General features: G+C 60.2%; 2 protein-coding genes and 2 long non-coding RNA genes across 17 annotated transcripts; 1 reads left to right on the top strand and 3 right to left on the bottom strand.

Annotated features, from left to right (window-relative positions):
• Positions 1–490: 490 nt before the first annotated feature.
• Positions 491–8,528, bottom strand: LOC141575924 (uncharacterized). Of its 11 annotated transcripts, none has more exons than XM_074357595.1 (3): positions 7,903–8,528; positions 7,162–7,362; positions 491–6,440 (listed from the first exon to the last, which is right to left on the bottom strand). In XM_074357595.1, exon 3 carries the CDS (start codon positions 1,320–1,322, stop codon positions 519–521), a length of 804 nt encoding a protein of 267 aa, XP_074213696.1. In that variant the 5' UTR covers positions 1,323–6,440; positions 7,162–7,362; positions 7,903–8,528; the 3' UTR covers positions 491–518. The 11 variants fall into 11 exon arrangements, with proteins under 11 accessions (XP_074213696.1, XP_074213698.1, XP_074213702.1 ...); XM_074357597.1 differs by lacking the exons at positions 7,162–7,362; positions 7,903–8,528 and having other exon boundaries at positions 491–1,358; positions 1,575–1,617; positions 3,215–6,507; XM_074357601.1 differs by lacking the exons at positions 7,162–7,362; positions 7,903–8,528 and having other exon boundaries at positions 491–1,358; positions 1,575–1,617; positions 6,070–6,507.
• On the top strand, positions 6,843–24,274 carry IL17RA (interleukin 17 receptor A). Of its 3 annotated transcripts, XM_074357575.1 has the most exons (13): positions 6,843–6,992; positions 13,998–14,022; positions 14,606–14,752; positions 15,444–15,556; positions 16,604–16,730; positions 17,870–17,917; positions 18,142–18,305; positions 18,887–18,970; positions 19,240–19,324; positions 20,099–20,110; positions 20,445–20,546; positions 21,118–21,159; positions 21,719–24,274. In XM_074357575.1, the coding sequence occupies exons 1-13, from the start codon at positions 6,843–6,845 to the stop codon at positions 23,212–23,214; spliced, it is 2,595 nt and encodes an 864-aa protein (XP_074213676.1). In that variant the 3' UTR covers positions 23,215–24,274. The 3 variants fall into 3 exon arrangements, with proteins under 3 accessions (XP_074213676.1, XP_074213678.1, XP_074213677.1); XM_074357577.1 differs by lacking the exon at positions 13,998–14,022 and having other exon boundaries at positions 6,868–6,992; XM_074357576.1 differs by lacking the exons at positions 6,843–6,992; positions 13,998–14,022 and adding an exon at positions 14,025–14,160.
• On the bottom strand, positions 14,154–26,752 carry LOC141575925 (uncharacterized). 2 transcript variants are annotated; one of them, XR_012504027.1, is made up of 5 exons: positions 26,053–26,752; positions 17,384–17,542; positions 15,458–15,647; positions 14,928–14,998; positions 14,154–14,298 (listed from the first exon to the last, which is right to left on the bottom strand). It is a non-coding gene; the product is annotated as an uncharacterized LOC141575925 (long non-coding RNA). The 2 variants fall into 2 exon arrangements; XR_012504026.1 differs by lacking the exon at positions 26,053–26,752 and having other exon boundaries at positions 17,384–17,793.
• Positions 20,760–21,981, bottom strand: LOC141575927 (uncharacterized). The gene is made up of 2 exons (XR_012504030.1): positions 21,843–21,981; positions 20,760–21,433 (listed from the first exon to the last, which is right to left on the bottom strand). It is a non-coding gene; the product is annotated as an uncharacterized LOC141575927 (long non-coding RNA).
• Positions 26,753–27,016: the final 264 nt, after the last annotated feature.

Raw genomic sequence — 27,016 nt, 5'->3', positions numbered from 1 at the left:
GACTCTCTGGGTAACGTCTGGATCCCCAGCTCTGCCCCTCCCCAAGGGTCTGGTCAAGCTTCCATGGGTGGGCAGACAGCAGACCTGGGCAAGGGGAGCCCCGGGCTGGGCTTGGACATCTCTGGGATGCAGCGTGGCTCTGTGCACAGTGAGCCTCAACCCCACCCTCCAACTCCTCCTCCCCAGGGGCTCCCCTAGACTGGGTCGGTCCTTGCTGGGCCATACATGCAAGCATGGAGAAGCTCCCCTGCCCGTCCGGCCAGGAGTGGTCCCGTGGAGAACTGTCTGCTCTGGGTTTACAGCCCAAACTGGGGAGGCCAGAGCGCGAGCTGCCCAACCTCCTCTGAACCTTCACAGCTCTCAGCCCCTCCTGACTGGAAGACATAGGAAGGATGAGGTGGGACGCTCAGTGTCACAGGCCTCCGGGGAGGGGCTCGGCCACATCACCACATGCGTCCCTCCAGCCCAGAGTCAGACAAGCAAGCCTGGCTGTGGCCAGAGAAAGTGAGAACAAGGGTTTATTCTGTGAAGGAGGAAGGCGGGGACTGGCAGACAGAGTTCAGGGACCTGAGCTGCCCACCGTCAGTTAGGCCAATACTTGGCACTCGGAGGCCCTTCAGCAGGTAGTGGTGGACGCTGTACATGAAGAAGCCAGAGCAGAAGAGGATGATCATGAAGGACAGGGTGACCAGGGTGTAGATGGACATCCGCTTCTCGATGGAGCCGCGGACCAGGCAGAAGTAGGGCCCCGGGCAGCTGCCAGTGCTGCAGCGGATGGTGGCCTGGCTCACCAGGGGCAGGTGGCGGTAGTGGAGGAGGAACAGGAACACGCCCTGGGAGCCGACCTGCAGGAGGAAGTGCAGGAGATACAGCAGCAGGAGCGCCTTCTCCTGGTGGAAGTTGGGGGCTGCCTTCTTGGGGGAGGGCACCTGCTCCTGGACCCCCACCATGGAGCCCTCCTCCACGTCCGCCGCCTCCGACTCCACCAGCTTGGCCTTGATCTGCTTGTGCCGGACCTGAGCCATGAAGAATTCCATGAGGAAGAAGAAGGCCAGGAAGAGGAAGAAGAAGAAGTACCAGAGGCCCACCACGGGGCTGCTGAAGCTGCTCTCGAAGCACTCGATCAGGCAGGGGTAGGTGATGCTGCCGTGGCACCAGAAGTCCTGGTGGAGGTCGGCCCAGGGCATGCGGACCACGTACACCACCACTCCGTACACCGCGATGAAGCCGAACCACAGCTGCCGCCCAACGTAGTAGCTGGACTTGTCGCCGGCCACCGAGTGCAGCACCGGGATCAGCCCAGCCACCGCCGCCGCGGCCATCTCCTCAGACGCTCAGGGACGGGGGTGCGGACCGGCCTGGGGAAGGGAAGACAAGAGGAGCTCAGTCAGAACATGAGAGCCGAGCTGGACTCCCCAGCACATCTGAGGACACTGCTCGAGTCGGACTGCCGTCAGCAGTGGGCTTCACATCCTGACCACAAGTGTCCGCTCCCCCGGCCGGGGTCCCTCCTCTCTCCACATTTCAGCCCAGGACGACCGCTGTCCCCCTCAGGACACACCCCACTGTTACACCGTTACATTTGTGTCTGTCATCTCTCCGACTGGTCATCAGCGTCTGGGGGTTAGGAATCAAACTGGTCACGTTTGTGACGCCCACGCCACCCGGAACAGGCCTATAGACTTGACAAATGCACAGGTAAAGAGCCAATTCAACAGTTCTGGGAGCGTCTGGCTGTGCTGGAAGCCCCACAGCAGGCTCTGACTTGGCGTCTCTGCCAGGAAATGTCCTACAACTGGGTGGCGAAGCAGAGCATTTTCTTTTCTTTCTCGCATGCGACCTTGCTCCGCTCACAGCTTTTCTGAGGGCACCTGTCTCCATATTTTACCTATCATAATAACAAAAGGCCTGACCACCTCTCAGCCGCCGACCCGCGGCGGGCCTGTATATGTGCTGGAGCTTCGTAACAGAAAAGTAAACCTTTTCAAATCTTTATCAGCTTAATCTTGGCAGTTGTCAGGGCTTGGCCTCTTGCCTGTGTTATAAATGACAGTGACCACTTAATTTAACTTGAGATTTAGAGCATTTAATGAATGTTTTGGGTGCTTTTTCTTTGTGGTAAAATACACATAACACAAACTTCACTCTGACCATATTTAAGTGGCATTAAGTGCATTCACATGATTGTGCAGCCATCACCACCATCCATCTTCAACCTTTCGCACCTTCCCTAACGGAAACTCTGTCCCCATTATCCCTCACTCCCCACCCCCTCCCCCAGCCCCCGGCAAGCGCTGTTCTACTTTCTGTCTCTGTGAATTTGACTCCTCTAAGAACATGCGGTATCTGTCCTTCTGTGTCTGGCTTATTTCACTGAGCACAGTGTCCTCAAGGTTCACCCACGTTGTAGCCTATGTCAGAATTTCCTTCTTTTTTAAAGACTGAATAATCTTCCACTGTGTGTGTAGCTCACGTTGAGTTTATCCGTCCACCTGTCCATGGACACTTGTTTTGTTTTCCGCTTTGGGCCCCGTGAGTAACGCCGCCGGGACCAAGGGTGTGCAGCTATGTCTGGGCCGGAGCGATCGCCCCTCGTGAGCATAGACCCGGACGCGGGAGTGCTGGGTCACTGGTAATTCTACGTCCGGTCTTTTGCGGATCCACCACACTGTTTTCCACGGCAGCGGCACCATTTCCCAGTCCCACCAACAGGGAACAAGGATGCCAATTTCCCCACATCCTCTCCCACCCTTGTGATTTTCTGAGTTTTTAAAAATGCTTTGGGTTTTTATAGAAAAAAATGGTCACAGAGTGCTGGTAAGTCTCTTTAAAAGGTATCTGGGACTTGGCCGTATTTCTAAATCGCCCCTAGGTATCAAGTCACGTGTGAGCAGTCCACACGCAGGAGTCAGAGCGGGTCCGAGGGGGCCGGTGGAGGCCGGTCCGTGTGTCCAGCACTCGGGGGGCACCCGGCACGCGGCTGTGCGCCGACGGTCCTGCACTCGCCGGCCCCCCGATGCTCGGAGCAACCTCAAGAGATGAAGTCTCAACTTCCAGGTAAGAACACTGAGATTGGAGACTTCGAGTCCCACCTGCCACCTGCCACGCGGCCAAGCACAGGGGGGCGCCAGGGTGGGAAAGCGGGACCGTCACCCTGGCAGCCCGGCCTCGGGACGGCGAGGAAATGGGGACCCCACGCGCGCCCCGCGCTCACCTGCGGCTCCCGCGGGGGGTGGAACAGTTGGGGTTCGGGCCCGCAGCTCCCTGCTCCTCTTCCTTCGGGGACAGCGCTGCGGCCCGGCTGAGCGGTGACCGGGAGGCCGGGTCCTCGCGTCTGCGGCGGGCCTCTCCGGGGTGGACCCACCGCGCCCCCGCGTCTGCGCCGCCCTCTGAAGCCCCACTCGGCCTCCCTCCACGCCCTCCAGCCCCTCGGGAACCCACCTTCCTCCCCAACCGCTGTCCGAGGACCCGCCCCGCCAGCCGCCCCATTGGCCAGGCCGCCTGTCTGTCTGGGCCGTCTCTGCCAATCGCCACGCTCGGAAAAGCAGGTGGAGGGGGGGCCTCCGCGCCAGGACTCCGTGGTTCAGAGGGGAGGCTGTGTGCGGGCCAGGAGCCTCTGGAGGCTGAGCAGGCCCCGCTGGCCTTCTGTCGCCATCTGACGTTTCCCTCTGTCTCTCTGGATCCAGACGCCCCAGTGGTCTGAATCTGGAACAGGCTTCCATTTCGGCAGGTTCTACCAGGAGAGTCCAGTGCCCACCCACTCTCTTCAACCTCCAACCCCCTCTCCTACACGCTCGTCTCATTTAAACTGAACCCTGGAACCGCTGGCCAGGAAACTCGTCATTCTCCCGAGTCCAAATCTCCAGCCCAGGGCCTGCCCCATCGGTCAGCCCTTTTGTCCCCGCACCCTCCGGCCACAGCCCTTCCCACCAGCCTCCTGCCGCCCTCCCAGCCCCAGCACGCTCTGCTCTTCCCACGGCCCAGGTCCTTGCAAGCCCTGCTGTCCACCCATGCTGTCTCCGCTGCTCACCTCTGGTCCCCTGTCCCCCCCACCCCCCAGCAGGGGAGTCAGAATCTGCTTCTGTGCTGGAGCGGTGACCTGCCTGCTTTCACCGAGCCATGAAAATGACCCGCCCGCGGCCTCCTTCCGCCGGGGTCCCAGAGCTGCTCGCTCACTTGAGGCAATGCCATTAAACTCAGTTCATTGTGTACTTATTTTTCTGTCCTGATACTTTCCATTTTAATTTTATTTTCATGGTTTGATACCATAGGTCATATTGTAAGGTACCATAAGTTCTTTGGAGCTAAAATGTACAAATACGCAAGAAAAGGACACCTGGATCAATCTGTTCAAGTCAAAGAGCGATTTCCAAGGAATGATTATGTAAATTCTGGTTTGAAAAATGGAGAAAATAGAAGGCAGACACTCAGCTCTAAACCCTCAGAGTCTGGCCTGACGTGGATCTCAATCAACGCTTGTCAAACATGCGAATAAGAAACACAATGCTAAGAACATGCTCGACACACACAACATCGCTCCACTGCGCACGCTGCTGGAGGTGCTGGGAAGGGCTGCGGGAAGAGCTCGGGACGGTGAAGGGTAGATGTTACCACAGGAAGGGAAGCTGGAGGCAGAATTAATTACTACAGCTGCACACTTAGTGTTTAATTCAGTAGACGATGTACCTTTGGTTATCCACTGCTGCAGACCAAACCGTTTCAAAACTTAGTGACACAAAACAGCAATGACATTTATTTCCAGGGACTCTGTGCATCAGAAGTCTGGGCAGGATGCGCCAGGTACCAGGTCTGAGCACGTCCACCGGAACCTTGATGTCACACGTCCTTTCCACACCTTGTTTTCTGGCTCCAAACTGAAAAAGGAAAAAGGAAAAGGAAGGGGAGAGGGAGGAGGGGGTTGAGGAAGGACGGAGGGGCCACAGCCAGGACCTCCCTCACGGTTCTCACTCTGGTGCTGCTGGGACACCTTTGGGCAGATTCCTGTGCTCCGGGAACTGAGCACCAGGTCAGCCCTGACCTTGGGTGACTCCAAGTGCCAGAGTAACGGCCTTCAACCAGGTCGGTGAAGATGGTCTGTCTGGCTCACAGCCAGTGAACAGCCACGTGACCAGCCTGGAATCAAGGCTGAGCAGAGGAGGAAGAGAGGCCACAAGGGCCGTGAGACCCAGGGGAGGAGGTTCTGGGACTGAAGGAAGTTCTTGACCCAAGAGGCCAAGAACGGGGGTGGTGACAGTGACTCGGAGCAGAGAGAACTTTGTCGTCTTCCTCAAACCTGATATTCAGAAATGCAAATCCAAACCACAGTGATGGATCGCCCCACACCTGTCAGAATAGCCATCATCAAAATGACAGATAACAAGCATTGTAGAGGGTGTGAAGAAAAGGGAGCCCTCATGAACTGTTGGTGGGAATGTAAATTGGCGCAGCCTCTGTGGAAAGCAGCATGGAGGTTCCTCAAAAAATTAAAAATAGAGTTACCATACGATCCAGCAATCCCACTCCTGGGTGTTTACCCCAAGAAAATGAAAACACTAATTCAAAAAGACACATGCACCCCAGTGTTCACAGCAGCACTATTTACAATAGCCAAGACATGGAAGCAACCTAAGTGTCCATCAACAGATGACTGGATAAAGACAATGTGGTATATTTATACAATGGAATACTACTCAGCCATGAAAACAGAATGAAACAATGCCATTTGCAGCAGCAAGGTTGGACTTAGAGATTATCATACCAAGTAAGTCAGACAGAGAAAGACGAATGTCACATGATATCACTTATATGTGGAATCTAAAAAAATAAATGAATGAATATAACAAAACATGAAGCCAAGAAGGTCCCTGAGGGACCTTCCCAGGGACAGACCCCCCCCTCCCCAACCTGTATCCCTGCCTTTGTTTGTAGACAAGCCTTAGCCGCCTAGGTCTTCCTCGAGTTCCAAAGAACAAATTTAATCAGAGACGGGAGAAAATGCAGAAACAAAGGAGAACAGTGGAGCAAGACAAAATAATAATAATAGTTTAACCGTAAAACAAAGTCAAGGACCTTTAGTTCCTCCTTGAGGGCTGTCGGTAACACCCTGAGCTGTATCCTTGAGATGTTCTGCAGACGCTAAAACCCCCACCAGGAGGAAGAAGTCAACTGCTGACCGCCAGCATGCAGAGCCCGGAAGGCTGACGATGTTGACTCCCGATTCCCTCAGCACCAACCAGTCAGAAGAATGTCCAGAGCCGGCCAGGCGCCCTGCAACCCTCACCAGCAGTCCGCGCAGGTACGTGAGGCCCAGGGCTCCCCGCTCCTGCCGGATGCAGCGAAGGCGCGTCGGAGCGCAGAGCTGCCTCTGCCTCGAGACAAGCCGAGCAAAATCGAGGGAAGAGGGTGTGGATACAGAGACGAGGACTGGGAAAACGGACTTCCTTGACCGAGGAGAAAAAGAAGAGAGTGGGACCAGGGGCGAGAGCAAGGGGGGAAGCAGTAAAAGAGAGTTTCAGGTCCCGCGGTGAAGCTCAGGGAGTAAGAGCAGACCGAGACGGAGCGCAGCACTCGCAGGCCCGGGGTTAGCGGCGCAGCGTGGGCGGGAGGAGCCCGGAGAGGAGCGCGGGGAGGAGCGCGTACCTGGGACGCACGTCGGGGAGGGACCCGCGGGCGGACCGGCCTGGCGCGAGCCCTCCCCTTCGGCGCGGCCCGCCCCTGGCCGGGCTGGAAGCCGGAAGCAGGCTCCCGAGAGCCGACTCGGGACTCAGCCAACAAGGAAGCCCAGGGCGCGCCCTCGCTGTCCCCCCAGCTCGGGCGCGAGCCCTCCGCAGAGGACGGGGGCCATGAAGGCTCAGCGCTGCCGGCCGAGCGTGTCCCCTGGGTCCCCGGCGCGGCCGCCGCTCCTTCTCCTCCTCCTTCTTTTGCGCGCTCTGGGCCTGGGTCGCTCCTCCCCGAGGCTCTTGGACTACCCACCGCCCGTGTGCGCCCAGCAGGTGAGACCACGCGCCGCCTCGGGGAGCCGGCGCCAAAGATGCTGCGGGCGGGCAGCCCGGGGTGGGAGGCCCGGGGACGCGGGGCCGCTGAGTGGGCAGGAGGTCCGCGAGGAGATCGCGGGGATCCGAGGCTTGGGCATAAGAGCGGGCAGCCCTGGGGAGGACTCACGGAGCGGCGGGAGTTGCGCTTCGAACACTGGAGGAGACGGAGTTAGCGGAGAAAGGTCGCGTAGCGCGGGTTGCACAACCTGGGCCGGCGTCCTGGCGGGAGGGGTGACACCTCCGCGGGGGCCCCACGTTTTGGGGAAGGACTGGGAGGCGCGGCCGGCCGGAGGCTGGGCGGGCTGGTTAGAAGCGGGTAGGGAGGGGCCTGCGGAGGGCGAGGTGGGGCTGGACCCGGTTCCAACCCCGGTCCTCGGACCCTCCTCCACCGGACCCCGCGCCCTGGGTATCCGGCGGCCGCGGAGCCTGGCGCACGGGCCCGGGGGACCGTTGGGCGCACTTTCCGGGGAGAGTTGTGCGGGTAGAGCGATGACCCCTCCCGGGGCGACTCCTGGGGGGCCGCGCAGACCCTTAGGACATTGCCCCTCCAGCCCTCACCACCCAGGCCTGGGGTCCCTCCTGCCTGTATCAGCCGGGCGGTTGCCCCGCTGCGCCCACAGGAAGCGACACACCCACCGCCGGGTAGTGTCCTGGGGGTGGAGGGCCGTCGCGAGGAAGAAACAACAGCCAGACCGTGCCCGCCCGCACGGCCTCTCGCCTCTACGCCCCCACCCCGCCCCTCTCGGTTTCCTTGGCCCCCTCCCCTCCACCACCGCTGACCCTAAGGAGTAATGCTCAGAATCTGAGTCAGAGGATGTGAAACAACCAAAGTGGTATTTCTCCTTATCCAGTTTGGTGGTGGACTCACCACAAGAGGGTGGAAGGTCGGTGACTGTTTAGCAGAAACTTTTTTAACGAGAATGATGTTGGGAAGTGCCCTGATGACTCCCACTCCTGGGGAAAGCAGGGGACTCGTGCTGGGCAGGTCCTTCCCGGGCACTGGGTGAAGAAGACGCGTTCTGCCGCCAGGGCGCCTGCTCAGCTTTTGTTGGCCCTTTGCCAGGAGCCTGCAAAATGCAAGGTACTGAACCGGCCAAGAAACCTCCCGGGTACCCGGTGACGGGGGTAGAGCACCCGGGGAGGCAGACACCACGTCAGGCAGCCTGTAGCAAGTGCCCTTTGCGCAACCAGTGAGCGTACAGAATTCCAAGGAAAAGAGAAATTATTGCCAGCTGGGGTGGACTAAAGTTTTTCGGGTTTGACCTCAATTGCTCAGCGGGAAGCCGCTGAGAGTCTGGGCGGCGGGACGGGGCGGGGCCTGATCGGGGCGGGGCTGGAGAAGGACTCGGCCGGATTTGTTTGCATCTCCCGGACCCTCCCTCTTCCCACCCGTCTCCACGCACACCTAGCCGCAGACAGGCGTCTCCACGGCCAGACAGCTTCCCTGCTCGGTGACTAGTCCCTTTGTCCCTTTGAAAAGAACGAAGCTACACCCTGCCTGGTGTTTCAGTGGATGCAAGCCCACGTGGCGACTGATGGGAGGGGAGCCGCACACTTGAGGCGGAGGATCTGGGTATGCATCCTGACGTCACCACCTGCAGCCTCCACAACCTGGGTAGTTTAGGCAGCCTGCCCCTGGGTCTCCGTGTCCTCGCGGAAGGGCTGGGTGAGCCTTCGCAGGGTGGGCCGGTACCACTGCGCGGTGCCTCTCCCCTAAGACAGCGAAGGACCCGGCACATGCCTGTGCGGTTCCCAGCCCAGTGCTGCAAACACAGGATGTGGGCCTGACAGATGTTTGTGGAACAAAAGGATGGAGGAGCCGGTGACCGGGGGAGCGATGGCTCGCGCTGCTTGAGGCAGCGACAGACGGAGAGCAGGTGCAGCGCTGACTCTGGCTGCTTGGATTTAGCACCTTAAGACCCGGTGACTGAGTCCCCCCAGATGCAGATCCTTGCTGGAGAAACCATTCCCTGCGTGGACTCGCCCCCAAACCCTCCCCGGGGCTTTCTAAGCCCAGAGGAAAGCCTGAGTTGGTCAGCGGGAGTTCCCTAGACACCCAAGCTTCTAGACAGGGTGTGTGTTCGTTCATAACACATCCTTTTTTTCCTGGGCACTTATGGTTTGACTGGAGGTGGAACAGCTGTTGGGTTTCACCCAATCTTCCGGTTCCCAGAAGCTCTCGGCCATGCCCCCCACCCAAGGGTCAAGTTGTGTTCTCTGGGCTCTCCGGCGTGGTGGGTGCACTGGGCCAGCAGGGCTGGGGTCCCTGCTGGTGGCATTAGAGCAGTCACAGGCTCCTTGGTGGTCCAGCCCAACAGCTGGCTGCCAGCCTGGGTGCAGAGACTGGGACAGCACCCAGCATCCAGCAGCCCAAGAAGCCTGGGCTGGCTCGGGCCTGGGCTCTGGGTGGAGCTTCCCCTCCCAGCCCCTCTGCTGCTGTGAGCTGGTGTTCCATCCACGCAGGGGGTGCCCCTCGCCTCCCAAGGTCGCTGCGAGAGCACATAACACGCTGGGTCAGACGAGGGGCGTCGTGGGGCTGGGTGTGCCCCGGCACCAGCAGTCACCTGCGGCTTTGTGCCAGCCACTGTGCGGGGGTAGCGGTCCACCTTCACTCGGAGCTCGACTACCTGCCAGGCCAGCACCGTTGACCCGTTGTAGAGATGGGGTGACTGGCCAAGGTGGAGCAGAGCAGAGATGAGTGTGCGACTTCAGAGCCCACATCTCTCTGCGAGGCCTGTGGTGGCTCAGTCTCAGTCCTTCCTTTCCATCTTCACCGTCCTGATGGAGAACGTGGGCCCACATGTTGTTACTCAGAGAGGCCGTGTAGCGGTGGTTAAGAGTGTGGTCCTGGAGCAGAACTACATGGCTTTGGGCTTCGGGTCTGTGGGGCCTTGGACCACTCAGCTGACCTTCCTGTGCCTCAGTTTTTTCAAGGGTAAAAATGGGTAAGGGACCTACATCATAGGACTGTTGTAAAGGCTAAATGAGGCGGTTTACTGGTGTGATGAAAGGTCTTACAACTTAGCTGGTCACAGAGATGTACTCATTTATAAAAATTCTTCAGACTTTTTAAAACCTGCTCATTTTATTATGTACATATAATATTCAATAAAAAAGCAACAAAATATACTGTAAAAAAAAAAAAAAAAGGTTAAATGAGGTGGGTGTGTGGTGTTAGCATGACGCCCGGCACGGTGAGATCTCAGCGGGTACCGGCCCGCTGTGTCCTCTTGGTCGAGAACGTTCCCTTGGATTTCTGCCAGGCGCCCAACCTAGTGCTGTTCCCCGGCTCCCAGCTGGCACTCTGACCCTACCACTTTTTAAAATGGGCATTTGAAATAAAGGAATTAGGGCTGATTTGTTGGAAGGGAGGAAGACGAGATCCTAGTGGAGCCAAAGAAGACCCTGAGTGCATGTTTTACACTATTAAAAACATTACGTTACTGTAAATTCCACATACACGTTAAATAATTGATCATTCCTTCCCTTTTCACTTTTATCTCCCAATATCCTCTCTTATTTCCTTAAAACTGTTCTAATTTTATTTGTCTGTTTTAATTTTATTCTGTTCCCAGCATTGTCTTATTTCCTCCAAGAGCACTTTTTAAATTCAGGGGGTTTTAACCTATTTTTCATACAGGAAACTCTTCTCAAATACCTGGTGCTCTTTGGCTGTCAGAGGACATTCCAAGAACAAGGACATCGGACGCCCGGTGTGGAGGGGGCATTCCCATCACTGGGCTTCACTGGTGGCCCCAGGCTGGTGGTGAACGTGCCCTGTCTGCTGGGTGACTCTCAGTGTTGAGACTGGCAGGACTCTTCTCTGGGCGTGGCTGCCAGCAGGATGAGATCGGGCAGGGAAGTGGAGGCTCGGGTGCCCCAAATCGCAGGTGCAGCCCTCCCCTGCCCCCCAACTCTCACCCTTGGCTTTGTCCTCCCTCCCCAGGTACCCGATACCTGGTTCTGAGACGCGTCCTCTGAGCCCGCCCCGCTCGCCAGGTGCCCGCTCCTCCTTGTTGTGTCTTTTAAAAATCTGTCCTCATCTCTTGTCCAGTGATGTTACCTCTCTGTCCCTGAACATTTATAAAAATTCCCTCCTTCCTATAACTTTGATGTGGTTTGGGGTGGGGAGGAGATGGGCGTACGCCGTCACCACGCCAGGACTCAAAGGGAGTGTCAGGCTCTGTCTCACACGCATGCGTACTCCTCTGCGTCCGTCCCTTGACCCCCAGTAACCAGTGTGTGAACAGCCTGATGTGCACCTGCCACGTGTTTGTGTATGTTCAGTGTATTCACACATGCGTACACATACGCGGAGGGGTTTTTCATCATTTATTTCCAGACAAAGTTGGATCATGTAATAAAGGATTCTTTGCAACTTACTCTTCTCTCTCATATGCTGGGCATCGCTCCAGGTTGGCAGACCGCTGCGTAACCAAGTCTCTTAGCGTGTGCGTAGTACTCCTGGCGTGGGCAGCAGTCTGTTCAGCTGGCTCGGTCTTGGTGGATGGACACTGAGACTTAAACTCGGGCTCACGTTATTCGGGAATTCCCCGTTTTGTTCACGTACAGCTGATTTACAACATTGCATTAGGTTCAGGTGTACAGCACAGTGATCAGGTGGCGGTTTTTTGCAGATTACATTTCAGTATAGGTTATTACAAGATACTGGCTATAATTCCTTGTGCTATGCAATAAATCCTTGTTGCTTATCTGTTTTAGGTATAGCAGTTTGTGTCTGTTAATTCTGTTCAGTCCTTCCCTCTTGATGGGCATTTAATACCACAGAAAAACAGGGAAAGTTACCCACTTTAGAGCTAGCGTAAGTTTAATTCTAAAGCTTGAAAATGTACACAGAAGGAGAAAACGGTGGACCAATCTAACTTATGAACACAGATGCAAACAATTCTATATTAAAATTAGCAAATTGAACCTATGAACATGCTAGGAAATGCACTGTAGCCAAGCAGGACTGAGTCCAAGAGTGCGGAGTTAGTCCATCATCAGCAAATCGATCGACGCAGTTCATTACATCAGGAAATTAAAGGAGAAAATCTGCAAAGCTTTGTAAATAGACACGAGATATTTGACGAAGTTCAGAGGCTGTTTTAATTAAAAAGATAAGCAAAATGGTAATAGAAGGAAAATACGTGTGTACAGCGATGGGTCTCGAAGACCAAGACCTCAAACAGTGCCAAGTGGGGAGCCAGACGGGGAGCCGTCTGCGTCGGTCACAGGAGTTAGAGGACAGGCGCCCCCTGCTGCCTGCGTCCCAGACCCTCCCAGCTCCCCTTGGTCACGCGAAGACCAGAGCCTTCTGTCCTGCTCGCCATTCTGCGGTGGTCCTGGAGGAGCTACTGGTGGGTAACAGGGAGTTGCCCAAAGCGGGCATCAGTTTCCTTTTCTGCAAGAGCTCCCATCTCAGGGCGAAAGAACCGGTTTCTGTCCCCCGCGCGCCGGTCCACTCTGTCCTCTCCAGGAGGGGGAGGAACGAGGTGTTGGTGGGAGCTCATCCCCCCTCCTCCCAGGAAACAGTGGCCCTCGTAGAGAGAGCAGAGCAGCTGGACGGGTTGTTGGACGTGTGCCCGGCGGGGCCGAGACAGGGAGTGAGAATCATCACCAGGAGCTGGACGGGGTGCAGAAGGTCTGGACCCCGGGGGCTCATGAATGACGTCCCAGAAAGGCAGGGTAGGGTGGCCCGGCATGGCTGGGCCAGCCCTGGAGCGAGCACGAGGATGCCACCAGCACCCGGCCTGTGAGTGAGGCCTGGCGGCATCCCGTCTCCTCCTCTGCCTCCTGCTCCGTGGGGCGCTGTCCGCACACACACTGAGCCCCACTGCCGTCCTCGGAACCGTCACTCTGGCTGCCTTGACTTGGCCCCACGGGAGGTGCTTGGTCCCTGTGCCCCCGAGTTGTCGCCTTGCTCCCCACCAAACCTGAGTGTGTGGGGGCCCCCTACAACGAGCGCTCCCTTCACGAGGTGCTCCCTGCACCCCAGCCGCAAAGCAGGGAGCCGGGGGTTACAGAGCAGCCTCCGTGTCAGACGCTGGGCGAGGCCGTCTCTGGTCCCGGCAGTGAGCTGGCCCCCCAGGCGCCGGGGCCTGCGGGATTCCTGGTCCTTTTCCTGGGCTTCTGGCGGGCTGCCTGTCTGACAGGGCAGCAGCTCACTCGGGTGCATCACTAACACACGTTCCATTGCTCGGGATCCGGGTGGTACGGCTGCGCCGGACGCGAACGCGAGGCTCCGTGGCTGGGGTCTCTGCTCGTGTCTCTGTCGGTTGATTCCCAGCGGTGCTCTGGGGCTGGCGTCAGGGCTGTGACTCTGCACCTGCAGACGTCCAGGCTGGGCAGGGTCAGGTGTGTTGCCTGGCGTCCCGTGGCTGTTAAGTGGTGAGGAGGCGACCCGCCCCGGGGGCACTGTTCTCCAGCGTAGAGTTCCCTGGCCAAAGGTGTCCCTGTGCTCGTAACGGGGACTTCTGAACGCGGCCCAGATCTCCCCCGGGGGTCAGAGAGCCAGGGGGACTGCCGGAGTGCGAGGCAGCCCCAGGGGAGTCCGTAATCACGGGTGAGATGTTATCTGTAAAGTCTGTGCCCACGGGGTGAGTTTTCTGTGACTGATCCTGTGACGGAGGGGTGGGGGGAAGTGGCAGGTTTTGTCCCCGTCTTGTTGCCCAGAAGCCTCAAGAGATTTGGGGGTGTTTCTGGGGCGCCCAGGGGAAACCTCAGTGTCTGGAGGTAGACAGTCCCTGACTCCCAACATCTCCTCCAGTCCCACTCTGCCTGTGCTGTGCCCACTTCTCACCCACTTCCCCTCAGTCAGCAGAAAGCATGAGGAGGGTGTGGTCCCTCCGAGAGGGGCCCCCAAAGGCGAGAGGGAGGGGGTGACCCTGGGGACGCCGGAGCCCGGCCCGCGCGCACGGAAGCTCTTTGCCGACGGTGACCGCCCGCGTCTTCCCCCCACAGGAGCTCAGCTGCGCCGTCAAGAACAGTAAGTCCTCTGTGCTCACGCTCCTCGGCTGCCTGGGTGATGAAGTGCTGACCCCGCGCTGAGCGGCCCCCAGCAGGAGGACCCCAGGGGCTTGGCAACGAGCCCCCACGCCCCCGCCCAGAACGCTCGCCATCGGTGGTCAGGACGGGAGGAGCCGGGCTGTCACTTGGGTTGGGGGGAGTCTCCTGGGGTGCCGCCCTGGTGAATCTGTCAAACAACTCTGCCGGAGCTGTCGCTGTGACGGGGGAGACGGCCGTGCTGGCGGCTTTGTTTGGCCTTTTAATCAAGAAAGATGTGCGGGTCAGGTGTCTGGGCCAGTTAGGGGTCCAGCCTGTAAAAACAGAGCCACTCTCCGGCTGCCTCCCGCCTCCCAGCGAGGGTGCGCTCGGCCATCTCCCCTTGAGCTTCCTTGTGACCCAGACCAGCATCGGGAAAGCAGGCGGGGGTGAGGCTGAGAGGCCGGCGCGCCTGGCCCCGGCCTGCCTGGGGAAGCCTGGCTCCCCGGCCGGGGCATCTTGCTTGTGCACCGCATCCCATTCCTCCTGAGCCTGCGAGTCTGATTTGTGCTCTTCCTGGCTCCCAGGTACCTGCCTGGATGACAGCTGGATCCAACCCCGAAGCCTGACCCCCTCGTCCCCCAAAGACATGCAGACCCAACTGCGCTTTGTCCACACGCAGCACGGACACCTCCTCCCCGTGGTCCACATTGAGTGGACGCTGCAGACAGATGGTGAGTGGGCATCCCTGGGCCCTGGGGGTGCTGCGCTGCCCAGCACCAGGGCCTCCACAGGCGAGACCCTCTGGCCCCACACCAGGCTCAGGACTGGGCTCAGACGTAAGGGTCCACGCTTAGTGACAGGAGCCACCTCCTCACACGAACCCTTTGTCAGTGGTTTTGACTTTACCCCGTGATGACATCTTCTCATCCCACGATCCTTCAAGAAAGGCCTTCCTTTGGCCTAAAATCTTTATCTCCCTGGAAAAAGAAGTCAGATAGTGAATTGTCTGACCGCAGGGCCGGCCCTTCTGAGAACAGCACCCCCAAACCTCTCCAGGGATAGACTTTATGCAAAACTGGGGGACCAGACCACCCCAGATCTGTGGATGGGCGGAGGGTGGTGTTCTCTGAGGCTCCAGCGCCACCAACTGCTGCACCCCCTTCAAGGACAGTGATGCCTGCTGGATGCCCACACCACGCTGCCAGCACCCTAGCCACACATTTGCAAAGCTTTTGCTTCTAGCCCAGAGTAAATTACGCTGCGCGAGTCCAGCTGGGGTCACTGTGTGCAGGCCATAGTGAAGCCAGCCCAGGAGGGAGGTGGAGGGAACAGGCCGGGGCTGAGGTCAGAGGGGCGGCGTGGCAGACAGACAAGTGACACCCCCTCACCCCGTGTGCCTCCTCTCCTCCCTCTGACCGTCAGCCAGTGTCCTCTACCTGGAGGGGGCGGAGCTGTCTGTCCTGCAGCTGAACACCAATGAACGTCTGTGTGTCAAGTTCGAGTTTCTGTCCAAACTGAGGCACCATCACAAGCGGGTGAGGCTCCGGCCGCGGGGAGGACGGTGATGCGGGAGGAGCAGAGTGGCCCCAACGGCTCCTGCGCTGCCTTCGGGCCGCAGGTAGCTGTCTGTTGTAGGGAAAGCTGGATGGGAAGGCGGCTCCCAGGACCTACCTTTGCCACCCTTGTGTGTAGCTGGGTTAGTCTGGGGCCCCTCTAGGGGAAGGGCTCGGCCCCTGTCAGGGCTGCGGTGTTTCTGCCGTGGTTTCCCTCTCATTTAGTCTGAGTGGAGCCCCGGTTCTTGCAGGGTGGTCCCGGCACCAGCAGCACCACCTGGGGGCTCATTTGAGGTGCTGGTTCTAGGGCCCCGCCCAGACCTCGGGGATCAGAGCCTGAGGGTGTGTATACACAGCAGCTGGCGTTAACCAGCCTTCCTCGGGGTCCTGACACTGGCCGTCTGAATGCTGGCAGTTTAGGTCTGGAAAGTGGCCGTTTGCAGCACCCGCACAAACAAACAGCAAAGACAGACCCCTGCCCCCTGTTTCACTGGGACTCCCCAGACTTGACCGCTGGGAGGAGGGCGAGGACCAGGGGCCTCCCATCCACCAGAGTAACTGGAGCGGGGGTTGGCGTCGATGCAGGTCACCTGCATCACCTAGAACATATCTGAGCAAGAGATGCCTTCAGGCCCAGGGTGGGCGGGGACCCCTTCGCCCTCCCACTGCACTTCTGTGCTCCAGGACAGCCTCAAGAGACCCCTGGCCTTCCCACTTAAGGAGGAGGGGTCACCCGACAAATAGCATGCTGCCCCGCGTGTGCCAGCCCCGCAGGCCCCAGTCCCTCGGGCTGAGGGGGAGGACCCCTCCGACTTCCCCAGACCTGCGTGCTTTCAGCCCTGCTGTCTCTGCACGAGGCCAGTGGTCAGTCCTTTTTTAAATAGGCAGGAAAGACCAGCGGAAACAGAGAAACGATGCCTCTGATTTTGGATCTCATGGTGGTGGTTTTCTCCTCATTTTGACTGACCTTTGGGCCCAGGTGGGTGAGAGGCCTGGCCTGTCTGACCCCTCTTCCCTCCGTGTCCTCAGTGGCGTTTTGCCTTCAGCCACTTTGTGGTGGAGCCAGGCCAGGAGTACGAGGTGACCGTCCACCACCTGCCTAAGCCCATCCCTGACGGGGACCCGAACCACCAGTCCAGACACTTCCTGGTGCCCGGTAAGCGCGTCCCCTCCACCATGAGCTGGGGAGGAAGCCACCAGGGGTTGCAGACGTCGCCTCCCCGCTCTGGCATGTGGTCCCCACGGGGCCAGGGCTGTCTGGGGAGTGGCTGCAGCCTCTGCTCCCCGAGGGCTGAACCAGTTCTCCATTGCACAAACAGTGGGTATTGGCCCAAGACCTCAGGAGTTTTCCAGGAGCCAGGGTCCCCCCCCTGGCTGAAGACAACCCGGGCCTGCCCAGGAAGTACCAGGAAGAGCTGTAACCCGCTCTGGTCACCTCATCCTCACCCCACACCCCACCTGCATCATCTGACACCACCCCTCTTCCCACTAACCCGCCCTGCTGTAAGGACCCCCAGGTTCACCTCCCAAAACTTCATTTGGTGTGTGTACTCCGACTACTTCTCCATCCTCTCTGGAATCCTGGCCACAACGTGTCCCATGGTTCAGAGCCACCCACTCCTGGGACCTTGGCCCCTGGAGGACAGGGTCTGCGCCTTCCACCTGGCCAGCCCCCAGACCCTCCCAGATTGCCTTGCACATAGTAGGTAATGGAAGTGCTTACTGGGGACAGTGACAGTCTTCATCCCCAGAGCGCCCCGCTGCATGCACACACACACACACACACACACACACACGCCGTCTACTCACCCGGCTTTCCCTGGAGGAGTGGTCAGTGGCACCAAACCACTGGGAACTTGTCAGAAATGCAGCTTCCCAGGACCGGCCCCAGATACGCTGAATCAGAAGCTCCTCATGAGGACACAGGAAGTTGCAGGAAAGCTGCTATGGGGCCCAGAGCCCATCTCCCTGGAAAGGCAGAGGCAGCTCTGGAGCGGCAGCCCAGCAGGGAGAGGAGCTGGGGTGGACCGAGACTCCTCAGTCCCAAAGCACGTGGGGGGGCGGGGGAGTGGGGGTTTACACCTGGATCTGGAAGGTTCCAGGAGAGAGGAGGGGTGAGACAGCTGGGTCAGTCCCAGGCCTGTGGGGCCCCTGGCCCGTGGCAGCGTCCAGTCCTGGGGCTTTGAACAGGCTCCCCAGAAGGGAGAAGGTGGTTACCCCTGGTGTCAGAGTTTCTGCACCAGCAGGCTTTCTAAGGTAGGAGCATAATGGTTTCACTTTTTTCTGGGTGGGCAGACTGCGAGGACCCCAGGATGAAGATCACCACGCCATGCGTGAGCTCAGGTAAGTGTGGCTGGAGGCCCCGTGGGGGTCTTGACTTGGGTGCATGCACGCAGACACACACATGCACGTGCACACACGGGCATAGGCACGCACGCACATGCATGCGCATGCACACAGGCACGCACGCACATGCCCGTGTACACATGGGCACAGGCACACACGTGCGTGCACACGCGTGCACTGTGCACCCCACCCTCACTCCCAGACCCTGCCGTGCCCGACAGGCAGCCTGTGGGACCCCGACATCGCCGTGGAGGCCCTGGAGGCCCGGCAGCTGCGGGTGAGCTTCACCCTGTGGAACGAGTCCACTGGTTACCAGGTCCTACTGAGCAGCTTTCCGCGCGCAGATGACCAGAGCTGCTTCCAAAGTGTCCTGGACGTGCCTGCGGTAACCGTGTTCTTTCTCTGCCGTTTCCTATCCTCCCGCCCAGCTCAGAACCAGCTCTCCAGGCCTCGAGCCCCCCCACCCCGCGCTCGGACTGTGTTGGGGGTCCCACCGGGCTGCCGCCCCCCGCCCCGCCCCACATCCGGGGCTGTAGCTGGTGCTGAGTTGCTCCTACTGCTGATGGGACACAGCTGCCTCTGTCCCTCCCCATCCTGCGTCCCCCTCCCACACGTTCTCCCGGTTCTCTTTTTGTTTCGCTTTGTCAATTCCACTATTGCAAAAAGGGTTTGAAGATTTAAAACTGGAAATGAAGACAAAGGGGAAGTAAAGATGAGGAAATGAGATGAAGCCTGGGCGGGACAGTGCGGGACACCCAGGTCTGTCTCCGTGATGCCCGGCAGGCAAAGCAGAGAGGGACGTCGGGGCGTTAGATGTGTCCCCAAGTTAACAAACCGTGGCCCTGGGGATCGTTCCTCCTGGACAGCCTTTCCCCGTGGCCTTCCAGGCGGTGGCAGCCATGGGGGCTTCCCGAGGCGGATCCCTCCCAGCTGAGGCAAGAGCCTTACCTGCCCCTCTCCCCTCAGCCCCCTCAAGAGGCATTCCACCAGCGCTCCAACATCACAGTCACCCTACAGAACTTGAACTGGTGCTGCCACCACCATGTGCAGGTGGGGAGCGGGTGTAGACGGGTTCGGGGAGCGGGTGAAGAGTGTGGAGAGGGGGCACAGGTGGCAGCTTGTGGGCTCGTGCTCTCCCCCAGGACCCAGCGCCACTGCCACCCAGGGTTCCCTGCCGGGCCCCCAGCCTCACCTGAGCAGGGTCCCCTGACCCCCCACCACTGATGGGCCACCTGCCCAGCGGCCACCGGGGTCCCAGACGGGCGGGCCAGGATCTGCTCCCTCAAGTGCATCCCCCGCCCTCCCCTCCGCCCCCATAGGTCCAGCCCTTCTTCAGCAGCTGCCTCAATGACTGCCTCCGACACTCAGTGACCGTCCCCTGCCCAGAGGGGCTGCACACCCCAGGTAGGGTGGAGGTCAACAGCTCGAGCCCTGACCTGGTCCTGGGGGTGGGTGGAGGCTTCAGAGAGTCTCCTGGGTTGGACTCCCGACTGCCTGTCATTAGCTGTGCAGCCTTGGGCAAAGTGCTTACCCTTTCTGACCCTCAGCTTCCATGACTGAAAAAATAGGGGTTCTTACTGTCACAGTTACAGTTAAGGACCATGTTCTGAACTAAGTGCTTTAACGTGTCCGTTTTTAATCCTCACAAACTGTGAGTCATAGTACTGTGTACTAAGCACTGTGTACTAGGTACCATGCACTTAGCACTGTGTGCTATATGCTGTGTACTAAGTACTATGTACTGTGTACTATGTAACAAGTACCATGAAGTGGAGACTCCCTCCGCCGGGTTCATAGGTGAGGAAACTGAGGCACAGAGACGTCAGGTACCGTGTCCAAGATCACCCACTGGGGAAGTGACAGAGCCCGGGTTCTGGCCCGAGCCTGCGGTGCTGGCAACAACTCCCCATTCAGAAGCCATCGGCAGCCCACGTGCGGCTACAGCCAAATGCTGGTCAGAAAGCACAGGCGCTGCCCTGGCCTGCACGAGCCTCCCGGGGGCACAGGCCTCTCTCTGCAGACCACCAGCTCAGGGGTTCCCTTAGATCGTTTCACTAAGTTTAACCCGTACCAAAGGGCCGGGTATCAGGCCAGGGTCACAGCAGGCTCTGTGCGTGTCAGTGGTGGGTTGTGATTACTGCTGATAACTGAGGCTGTTCCCCTTGGTTCTCATTGCAGACACGATTGAAGGTACGCCCACCTCCTTCCCAGGCTGTGCTGCAGGGGCCCCCAGGGACGTGCCCTCAGGGGCCACAGAGAAGTCCCTGCCTGGCCTGATGTGGATCCAGGCAGAAGGCTGCAGCAAGAGGCAGCCCAGGGTGGTGGGATCATTGCCTGTCCTGGTGCCAGAGAGGACACCCGGAGCTGGGCAGTGGGGTGGGGCCCCCAGGGCTGGCGTGACAGAGAGGACACCTGGGGCTGGGCAGTGGGGTGGGGCCCCCAGGGCTGGTGTGACAGAGAGGACACCCAGGGCTGGGCAGCTGGCCTCCCTGCCACGCCGCTGACGCCATTCTCCCCGCCACAGACTACCTGCCCCTGTGGGTGTACGGCTTCATCACGGGCCTCTCCATCCTGCTGGTGGGTTCCGTCATCCTGCTGATTGTCTGCATGACCTGGCGGCTACCCGGTAAGGGGCCGGGGCTTCCCCTCTGCCCCTCTCCTCCTTCCTGTGCCCCTTCTCCCCACTCCAGCGCTAAGGCTGTGCTCAGGGCTCCCCACGTTGAGCACAGACGCTGTCCCCCGTGGGCAACACCTCAGCTTGGCAGGCGAGGGCTCGGAGGCTCCAGAGGGGTCGACCTGGGCCCAGGCCCCAGCTCGCCATCTGCACCTGGGCAAATGATTCCTGGGCCTTGCATCCTCTTTTATAAAATGGAAATCATCACAACACCCACACAGTAAATCGACTGTAAGGATCGTGGGAAGTCTTAGCGTAGAGCCTGGCCTGTTAACTCTCCCGGGTCACAGAGCAGTCGCGGGAGACGCGGCTTCACGGCTGAGTACAGTCTCCCTGCAAAGGCCCAGGGCATCCGGTGACCGGGGCCTCGGCGCCTCCTTTGTCAGGAACGGGGCAGCACTCCCACCAGACGCCCCTGCAAGCTGGTCCCTATTTCTCAGAAGAGCCGTTCTGAGACATCTTGTAGGATTTCTGCCCCCTGCAAGGACACTTCTGGAGTATTCTGGTATCGTCTTTCTTTCAGGCTCCCCCCACGGCAAGTATGAAGATGGCAGCAAATGCACAGGTGGGCGGCTCCAGGCTGGGCGGGCTGGGCGTGGGGGGAGTCCGTTCCCTGAGGCCTGGGGGTGGCGCTTGTGGGATGCACGCTGGGCCAGCTCCTGTTCCTGGGGAGACGTCACCTGCAGACAGTCCACCACTAGCCCCGAACAGAGGACAGAGGGCCCACCCAGCAGGGCTGCGCTTGCAGTCGCTCATCGCTGAGCCAGGAGAGGAAGGTGAGGGCACCATGTGGCCCCTCCTGCAGCAGCTACTTCTATTCCATAGGTGGGCCCTCGCGCCTTTTAAGGAAAAAAAGAAATTTAATTAACTTGTAGGCTGAGGAGCAGATGGGAAAGCACAAGGTTCTTTTCCCCGAGGCACAGCTGTTTTCCAGGCACCACAGGTGAACAGCCACCCTAGGCTCATCCCGAGGCTTCAGCTGCGTTTCTTGGGCTCAGGAGCCCAGCTCTGCCTGGTCCTAGCCTCCCTGGCGGGCCAGCTGAGGCCACCCCTGGCCTGAGTCGTGCAGGCCAGTGTGGTGGACGTGCCTGGACCCATGACCCGGCTTCCTCTGTTTCCCCCAGATGTCCTCCCCGCTGCCAGCCTGAGCCCCCCACCCCTGAAGCCCAGGAAGGTCTGGATCGTGTACTCGGCCGACCACCCCCTATACGTGGACGTGGTCCTGAAGTTCGCCCAGTTCCTGCTCACCGTCTGTGGCACCGACGTGGCCCTCGACCTGCTGGAGGAACAGGTCATCTCCGAGGTGGGGGTCATGACCTGGGTGGGCCGCCAGAAGCAGGAAATGGTGGAGAGCAACTCCAAGATCATCGTCCTGTGCTCCCGGGGTACCCGAGCCAAGTGGCAGGCCATCCTCGGCTGGGAGGACGCGGCCGTCCAGCTCCGCTGTGACTGCGGGAAGCCCTCGGGGGACCTGTTCACGGCGGCCATGAACATGATCCTGCCGGACTTCAAGCAGCCCGCCTGCTTCGGCACCTACATCGTCTGCTACTTCAGTGACATCAGCAGTGAGAGCGACGTCCCCGACCTCTTCAACATCACCTCCAGGTACCCGCTCATGGACAAGTTCGAGGAGGTCTACTTCCGTATCCAGGACCTGGAGATGTTCGAGCCGGGCCGCATGCACCGCGTGGGGGCGCTCACGGGAGACAACTACCTGCGGAGCCCCAGCGGCCAGCAGCTCAGGGACGCCGTGCAGCGCTTCCACCGGTGGCAGGCTCGCTGCCCAGACTGGTTTGAGCTTGAGAACCTCCGCTGGGCAGACGACCAAGACCTGCCGTCCCTGGACGAGGAGGAGCTGGAGGAGCCGCTGCTGCCACCGCCTGGAGTGGGGATCGTCCGGCAAAAGCCGCAGGTGCGGGAACCCACCTGCGAGGGCCCCCTGGCTGTGGAGCCGCTCCTCTCCAGGGAAGGGGGCAGCCTGTCAAGGCTGGAACCCCGGCCTCGGTCCCCGGGGGAGCCGGCGGCCCAGATGCTGCAGACAACAGTGGTCCCGGTAGAGAGGGCCCCTCCCGCTCAGGTTGTGGAGCCAATCCCCCGGGCCGTCGGGAGCAGTGCCGCAGGCTGGGTGTCCCTGGTCGGGGGAGGCAAGCCCGGCCCGCTGCCGGGGCCCTGTGGTGCCCGGCGCAACAGCATCGTCTTCCTCCCCGTGCACCCTGAGGACCTGCCTGTCTGCAGCACCCCCGTGGCATCGCCCGACCACCCCCTCGAGGACGTGATGGGGCAGCTTGAAGGCGCGGTGCTCCCCCTCCTCCGGCAGAGCCTGAGCTGCCAGGCCCAGGATCCACTCACGCCCCACGGGGAGGAGCAGCGGCAGTCCGTGCAGTCAGACCAGGGCTACGTCTCCCGGGGCTCCCCGCAGCTCCCCGACGGGCCTGGGGAGGATGACGACGAGGGGGAGGACGAGGGGGAGGCTGGGGAGGAGAGGCCTCAGCAGCTCTCCCCCGAGGGCCTGGAGAGCCTGAGGAGCCTCCAGCTGCAGCTCTTCTTCCAGGAGCTCAGCAAGAACCCCGGTCTGGAGCCCGAGAGGCCGCGTCGGGGCCGCCCAGACCCAGGGCGGTGACAGCGTGTGTGTGTCCCTGGGGGCGTCTGGGCGTGTACGCATGTGGACGTGGATATGTGCCTGTGTGAGGTGTGTACCTTTGAAACAGACTACTTGAAAATGTCCCCTTCACTTTTCATTGTGACCATCTGGTCACCCTCGTCCCCACAGGAAGCCACAGCCCACTCCCAGGAGCTCGTGGCAGAGTGTCCTCGATTCTCCATCACTCATTCATTCCTTCGGCCTTTGTTTTGGGCCTGCCATGGCCCTGGTCACCAAGGAGCTGACCGTCCAGTGAGAGGGACAGAGTAGCAAACAGGATGGCCGTGCAAGATGCAAAGGCCGGACAGAGGCCTGCCCAGGGCTAGGAGGTACCCAGAAGGGCGCCTGGCCCTGGGGAGAAATTCTGGAGGAGACAATTATGAGCTGAAGGAGAAGCTAGTTTCCTGGACCAAGAGACTGTGGTTGGAGAGATGGCAGCTGCAGGGGTGAGGGCTGGAGGGGAGCGGGGCAGGGGAAGTGGAGGCAGTGGGCCAGGCTGGGGCCATCAGCCCAAAGGCCGAGGCTCCTTCACCCTGCGGGGCTGCTGCCCCAGACACACCCGGAGGCCAGCTTGGGTCATTTTTGAGGAAAGTCCCAAGTCCTGAGCCCATGTGCGGCCTCAGCCAGTGGGAGAAACCTGGCAGAGGATTCTTCTGGGGCGGCTGGCCGGGCCCTGGGCTGTAGCCAAGGGCTCGCACCGGGGTGGGGAGTGAGGATCCGGACAGGCCCTTCAGAGGGGGAAGGTTTGTCACTCTCTAGTTGAAGGCTTGAGGTCCAAAGACAACATTTAAGGCCCAGCATTTAAAGAAGCTTTTTCCCAAAGCAGCTCCTTGGGAGAGACTGCGGCTTCTGTCTGGTGGGATGCCGTCCGCCCTGGGTTTGTGGGTTCTCTGTTGCTTCTACCTGAGCCCCCAGCTCCCGCAAGCAGGGGAGGATTCTGACATGTGATGGGAAACTAGATATCATGGGTGTACGTGTGTCTGCATGTGTGTGAAAGAGAGCTTAACAATAAAAGAATGAATACGTTTATTAACTCTGATGAGAATTCCTGGCAGTCATTTTGAGTCACGTGTTGCTGAAGGTCACGGAGGCCCTGGTTTAGAGGCCTTTCTCGTAGTGAGAGTGCCTGGCAGCGGGCCATCAAGGCCCAGGTCCCAGACAGTGCATGGCCCACACCCAGCCCGACAGCACCATAGGACCAAGTGCAAGGGTGCTATAGACCACGTCCCCCAAATCCTGAGGCTGACACCGAACCCCTAGAAGGGTGGTATTGGGAGGGCCTCTGGGGGGTGATGAGGTCATGGGGGTGGAGCCCCATGAGTGGGATTCATTCCCCTGTGAGAGACCCCACAGTGCTCCCTCCACCTTCCTGTCGGGTGGGAACACGGCCAGGTGATGGTCTGTGAACCAGGAATCTCCCAGAACCCTAACCATGGACTCCCAGCCTCCAGGACTGTTCCTGACAAGCTGCCTCGTCTCCAGGGTCTGTTACAGCAGGCCGAGCACCCAACTAAGACAGGACGGAGGACTGAGCCCACCCAGCCACCGGCCGCAGAGGCGCCGTCCCTCTCGAACAACCCTGGAGGTGGGCATAGTTGCATCCAGATGCCTCCCACACTTTCTGAGACGTTTCACCAGCTTCCAGTAAGCACGGGTTGACCTGCAGAGCATGGGGTTCCACGGCGGACTTGTTCCGTGACGGAGCCAGGGCTCAGCCCTGCAGCAGGACGGCCCGGCCAGTGTGGTCCTGGTGCTGGAAGCACACGCTCCACCTGGACTACATTACCCACAGACCTCGAATTCTCGCTTTCCTGGCCTTTGAGGCCCGACGTCCAGTTGGCAGGGTCCCCTACGTTCCCTTTATCACCAGGGCTGCTCTTTTCTCTCCTAACAGCTTCACTGAGACACAGTTCACAGCCCATATCACCCACAACTGACAGTGCACAAGTCCAGGCTCTGAGGACCTCAGCAGCCATCAGCATAAGCAATTTTAGAACATTTCTCTTACCCTCAAGGAAACCCAGCACCCCCTTAATCATCACCCCAAGACCCCTAACCTCCTCGTCCCTGGGCAAGCGCTAACCTTCCCGTCTGTGGGTTTGCCTGTGTGGACGTGCCAGGTATAAACAGAGTCAGGAAGGTCCCCAAGGCCTCTTGACCCTTGTTCCACCCCCGCCCCGCCCCCCACCCTAGAGCCCCCCAGTCTTCACTGGTCTCAGCTCCGCTAAGTGCTGGAGATCTGTCAGCCCGATGTGGGGTCTGCTGTGAAGCAAACACCAAGGTCATCATGTAGGAGGAAGACCACACCTCTCTTCTCATGTTGCGCTGAACCGCTGCCCATAAAACCCTGCCTCACCCAGAAAGGCCCTCTAAGAGCAGGGGTCCTCCACGCTGTGGCCCCCACCTCTCGGGCTCCCCTCCTGAACAGAGTGCACAGGAGGGGCTCAAGGGGCCGGGAGGACCCCCAGCCACCCGACCGGCCATGCAGGGACGCCTGCCTGTGATGGGTGCCCGACCCAGCCTGCGATTCCACCCCGATTTGCGCAGCTTTTCCTGCTCTCAGTCCCAGTGGGAGGAGGAGGAAAGGTTGGACGGTGATCCTAACATTGCTGGAGACGTTGGTGCTAAACCAGTTTCTCCTTCCTGCTTCGGAAGGGCCTCAGAGGGGCTTAGGTTCTGAAGGGGTTGGTTCAGCCACTCAAGCATCCACGCAGGGCTTCGGCGGGGCTCTCTGGGCGCAAGGTGTGATGGATCGCACCGGTTTCCCGCTGACCTTGGAATATGAACGGGGCGGGAGGGAGAGGATGAGGCGCTTACCGGCAAGGGCGGGTTTCCTCCCACAGCCGTCGGACCCCGGACTCGGGGTGGGGGGGTGTCTGCCGGCCGCCGGACACATGAGAGCGGGGCCCTCCCGGGAGGACCTCGGACACACGCTGCTCCAGGCCTCGCAGGAAAGTAAGGGCCCAAGGGCGCGAGCCCCGGGAAGCGCCGAGCTGCTACCCGGCCGCGTGGGCCTGAGCCGGAGGCTGGGCCCCGGCTCCGCTACCTGCCGGCCCAGGCACGCAAGCCGGCTCGTCGCCCCTGCTCCCGGGCGGCCCGGCTCTGAAACGGGCCGCGCCTGCGAGGAGTGGGCGGTGCCGAGGGGCCACGCCCCGGAAGCCAGTTGCCGAGGCCACGCCCCGGAAGCCAGGGGCGGGGCGGCCCCCCCGGAGCTGCCGCTCCCCGCCCCCGGAGCTGCCGCCCCCGCCTCCGCGCCGCCCCGGGCGGGTCCCGAGGTCCCAGGCCCCTGCCCCTCGGCGGGGAGCTCTGCGGATTCACACCTGCGTGTCCCTCAGTGTCCCGGCTCCTCCCTCCCAGTGGCCTGAGAGGAGAGCGGGGCCCAGCTGGCCGCAGCCTGACCAGGGCGGGAAACCGGCCCCGCTCTTTAGCCAGAGCCGGACAGCGAAGGGGGCCGACAGCCGTGGCTCAGACCCGGAGCCCCTTCCTGGCCGCAGGGTGAGCTCCCGGAGCTGCTCCGCCCTCTGCGCTCAGGAAACGGAGACGAAGGTCCGTTCCCACCCTCCCAACCCCGACCTGCTGTGAGGACGGGAGAAGCAGCGATCCGGAGCGGGCCCGGGACACCTGGAGCTCCGCCCTGGGCGGGCTGCAGGGCCAGCCTCCCCCCCCGCCCCGGGCACGACCCCCCTCCAGAGGGGGTGAGAGGCGGCTCAGCTGTGAGAAACGGGTGGCGGTCATCTAACTGTCGCCTAGGTGTAGGGAGACTGGTCCTCGTGCTCTGCAA

This window comes from Camelus bactrianus, chromosome 34 (assembly GCF_048773025.1).
Source record: "Camelus bactrianus isolate YW-2024 breed Bactrian camel chromosome 34, ASM4877302v1, whole genome shotgun sequence".
NCBI classification, from domain to species: domain Eukaryota; kingdom Metazoa; phylum Chordata; class Mammalia; order Artiodactyla; family Camelidae; genus Camelus; species Camelus bactrianus.
This window is presented reverse-complemented; position numbering and strand designations above follow the sequence as displayed.